The sequence below is a fragment of the Anomaloglossus baeobatrachus genome, chromosome 5, assembly GCF_048569485.1.
Source record: "Anomaloglossus baeobatrachus isolate aAnoBae1 chromosome 5, aAnoBae1.hap1, whole genome shotgun sequence".
NCBI classification, from domain to species: domain Eukaryota; kingdom Metazoa; phylum Chordata; class Amphibia; order Anura; family Aromobatidae; genus Anomaloglossus; species Anomaloglossus baeobatrachus.
The window spans coordinates 243,938,465-243,942,706 of record NC_134357.1 but is presented as its reverse complement, the minus strand read 5'-3'; the positions used below and the strand labels follow the sequence as shown (position 1 = coordinate 243,942,706).

Genomic DNA, 4,242 nt, shown 5'->3' with positions numbered 1-4,242 from the left:
TAGCAGACACTTTGTGGATGCCACTAATTTTCAGCACTGTTTGCTATAAAAATAGCATAGCAAAATGGGCAGGAGGGTAGAAGGCAGAGGTGGTGGAACTTGCTTGGCACCAGTGGGACACTAAGTTACTATAGCAGACACTTTGTGGATGCCACTACGTTACAGCACTTTTTGCTATAAAAATAGCGTAGCAAAATGGGCAGGAGGGTAGAAGGCAGAGGTGGTGGAACTTGCTTTGCACCAGTGGGACATTAAGTTACTATAGCAGACACTTTGTGGATGCCACTAATTTTCAGCACTGTTTGCTATAAAAATAGCATAGCAAAATGGGCAGGAGGGTAGAAGGCAGAGGTGGTGGAACTTGCTTGGCACCAGTGGGACACTAAGTTACTATAGCAGACACTTCTTGGATTCCACTAAGTTTCAGCACTGTTTGCTGTAAAAATAGCATAGCAAAATGGGCAGGAGGGTAGAAGGCAGTGGTGTTGGAACTTGCTTGGCATCCGTGGGACACTAAGTTACTATAGCAGACACGTTGTGGATGCCACTAAGTTTCAGCACTGTTTGCTATAGAAATAGCGTAGCAAAATGGGCAGGAGGGTAGAAGGCAGAGGTCGTGGAATTTGCTTGGCACCAGTGGGACACTAAGTTACTAAAGCAGACACTTTGTGGATGCAACTACGTTACAGCACTGTTTGCAATAAAAATAGCATAGCAAAATGGGCAGGAGTGTAGAAGGCAGCGGTGTTGGAACTTGCTTGGCACCAGTGGGACACTAAGTTACTATAGCAGACACTTTGTAGATGCCCCTACGTTACAGCACTGTTTGCTATAAAAATAGCATAGCAAAATGGGCAGGATGGTGAAATACACAAAGGGACCAACCCCATCAGGGGTAGGCCCATAGTGTCCGGAATCGATTCTTTAACTCAGAATAGTAGTACCTACGTAGATCAGATACTAAGACCTTTTGTCACCACCTTGCCTTCATACATACGTGATACATCCCGCGCAGCCGCATTGTGAGGTGCGTCAGCAGACAGGAGAAGCAGCAGCAAGAATCGTGTGTGCCGGTACTAGGTGGGAGCCAGGGCCATGGCGGATGGAGAGCGCTCCCCTCTCCTCTCCGATCTCGGGGACGGAGGCGGCATGGGAGCCTCGGTAGGTCCAGGAGCCCCTTCGCCTGGCACTACACTTCCTACGGCTCCTCCATACGGTGGTCCCGGGCCCGCCCCCAGCAACAAGCCGCAAGGTTTTCAGGTGTTCCCAGCGGCTGGCTCAGTCCTACCTGGTGAAGACCCCCCTCCCTATTCCCCACTAACAAGTCCAGAAAGCGGTTCTACCCCCATGATAACATGCAGGGTTTGCCAGTCAGTCATCAATGTGGAAGGAAAGATGCACCAACATGTAGTGAAGTGTGGAGTCTGCAATGAAGCCACGCCAATAAAGAATGCTCCCCAGGGGAAGAAGTATGTGCGCTGCCCTTGTAACTGCCTACTGATCTGTAAAGTCACGTCCCAGAGGATAGCCTGTCCAAGACCATACTGTAAAAGAATCATCAACCTGGGCCCTGTACATCCCGGACCCCTGAGCCCAGAACCACAGCCTGTCGGAGTCCGGGTCATCTGCGGACACTGCAAGAACAACTTTCTGTGGACAGATTTTTCAGACCGGACCTTGGCCCGCTGCCCACACTGCCGAAAAGTCTCCTCTATCGGACAGAGGTACCCAAGAAAGAGATGCATTTGCTGCTTTCTGTTGGGCTTTTTATTTGCTGTAGCTGCAGCCGGACTTGTGGCAGGAACATGGGCCCTGGCACGTCAGTATGGTGGAATTTATGCCTCATGGGCATTGCTGCTGCTGTTGGCATTGATCTGTTTGGGTCGTGCCATTTACTGGGCATGTATGAGAGTCAGCCATCCCATCCAGAGTTTCTCGTGAACCTACCTAGTCCTACCTCCTCCAGCTCCCCCCTTGGTGGCCAGAATGGCGAGTAACCTTGTAAAGGCAGAGGACAGTCATTGCTACGGCCATTAATCAGAAGACTCGATCCTTGCTGCCTTATGAAGCAGTACTGAATATGACGATTTGACAATTTTCAAACCACCTAATATTTACTGCTGCCCAATGTCAACCTCTTCACCGCCAGGGGCTGAAAAATGTGGCAGGACCCTGTAGCTGCTAAGGGGTTGATTGTTTTTTTTGAGAATCCTGTAAACCTTCAGAGAAGTGTAGGGGGCGCTATTGAGACAAGTGAGGGCAGCAGCAGATCCAGGGTATTGTTTACATTGAGGAGGAGCAGGCCATTCTGGAAACAAGCGTTAGTTAGGGTTACTGGACACAAAGTGATGGCCTAGTGAAAAGGAAGGTTTGGACTGCCTTGTGGGACGATGGTTCTCTACATTGTGTCATATCCTATTTGTTGCACCTTAATTTTCATACATGCATCACTCCCTGAGGAAGCGGTGTGAAACACGTGTTGGAGTGGCTGGCAGGGGAGCAGGTCTTTGTACTATTGATATGACAGCAGGTCTGGTATTGTTTTGAATTGAGTACTTTAATGGGCAGCGATCTAATGGAGACTATTGTTATTATTATATGGGGATGATTTTAGCTGCCTAATTAATGCTCTTGTTGTATATTATAGCTGTATGTGACCTGCTGGGACTAAGGTTATTTAATGTATATGGTTCCCACTGTGGGTTAGTACTGCTCCCCTTGCCTTGATTTTTAATTTATGTCTGTGTTTATGTTTTTAATATACCATCAATAAAAAAACGTTTTATTAACTTATTATCTTTATTGGGATAATTTGGTTTAAATACATACGTGATACCCTGGATTTACTGGCAAAAATTGAGGATATCACCCTAGAAGAGAATACGATTCTTACCTCAATAGATGTGGAGTCCCTATACACGAGTATTCCTCATGATAAGGGGATGGAAGCCGTTAACTACTTCCTTAGTATGCGTCGGAATCAAATGGAGGCACACAATAGGTTTATTGGAGAACTCCTGTACTTCATCCTTACCAAGAACGCGTTCATGTTCAACTCAAAATTCTACCATCAGCTCAGGGGCACAGCAATGGGGAGCTCGTGTGCCCCTACTTATGCTAACTTGCTCCTGGGCTGGTGGTAGAATACCGTCGTCTTTAAGGACGATGGGGACAACCACTGCTCCCAGATATATTTTGGGGGCAGATATATAGACGATATTTTGGTTATCTGGGATGGAAGTGTCCAATCCTTTAAAGAATTTGTGGAAGAACTTAACATAAATCAATTTGGACTCAAATTCACCTATGAAATTGGAGGTGACAGGCTCGCTTTCTTGGATATTTTCATCAAGAAGGATTTGGATGGAACATTGCGGACAACTTTATACAGGAAACCTAGTGCCACCAATAGTTTTCTCCAATGGGACAGTCATCATCCTGTTAGTCTGAAAAGAGGTATACCCAAGGGCCAGTTTTTGCGTATACGCAGGAACTGTTCGGATAACCAGGAGTTCAGGAGACAGGCTGGGCAAATGACTAAAAGGTTCCTAGATAGGGGATATCCTAAAAAGGTCGTTCACAAGGCCTTTAATTTTGCAGTAGCCAAGGATAGACACGAATTACTAAATTGTAAGGCGATCGAGGAAACAAAAGGGACGACGAGGTTAGTAGGCACTTTTGACGACCAAAACAATCAAGTAATGAAAATCCTCAGGAAATATTAGGGTATTCTGAAACAGGATCCAGATCTGAAGGATAACATTCTCCCCTATCCATCAGTGACTTTCCGTAGAGGCTGCAATTTGAGGGATCATGTGATTTAAAGCCACTATGTGGCCCCCGAGATACCCGGGAGTGCATGGCTCAGGACACGTGATAATGGCACCTTCCGGTGTGGGGCTTGCAAGTTTTGCAAATTCATCTTCCCATCAAATACATTCCAAAGCGTCAAAACAGGAAGAACATATCTAAATAGAAATTTTGCCAATTGTCGGACCCAAGGTGTCATCTATCTTTTTAGTTGTGGCTGTCCAAAAAATTATATCGGCAAAACCAAAAGACAGCTTAGGGTACACATTGGCGAACATCTTGGTGATGTTCGCAATCAACGCGACACACCAATAGCACACCATATGAATCTCCATCATGCGGGCAAAATGGAGGGTGCCCTGTTTAAATCCATAGAAACAGTACCGGAACCTGAGAGGAAAGGGGACTGGGATGTCCTCCTATTGCAAAGAG

The 4,242-nt window shown here is 46.4% G+C and overlaps 1 protein-coding gene across 1 annotated transcript; it reads left to right on the top strand.

The window, feature by feature from the left end:
- Positions 1-1,022: 1,022 nt before the first annotated feature.
- On the top strand, positions 1,023-2,432 carry LOC142309895 (type 1 phosphatidylinositol 4,5-bisphosphate 4-phosphatase). The gene has a single exon (XM_075347358.1). The coding sequence runs from the start codon at positions 1,096-1,098 to the stop codon at positions 1,939-1,941; it is 846 nt and encodes a 281-aa protein (XP_075203473.1). The 5' UTR covers positions 1,023-1,095; the 3' UTR covers positions 1,942-2,432.
- The last annotated feature ends 1,810 nt before the right edge of the window (positions 2,433-4,242 follow it).

What these genes read in the sequence shown, in the direction of transcription:
- LOC142309895 (XM_075347358.1), top strand. Translation starts at nt 1,096, where the DNA reads ATGGCGGATGGAGAGCGCTCCCCTCTCCTCTCCGATCTCGGGGACGGA.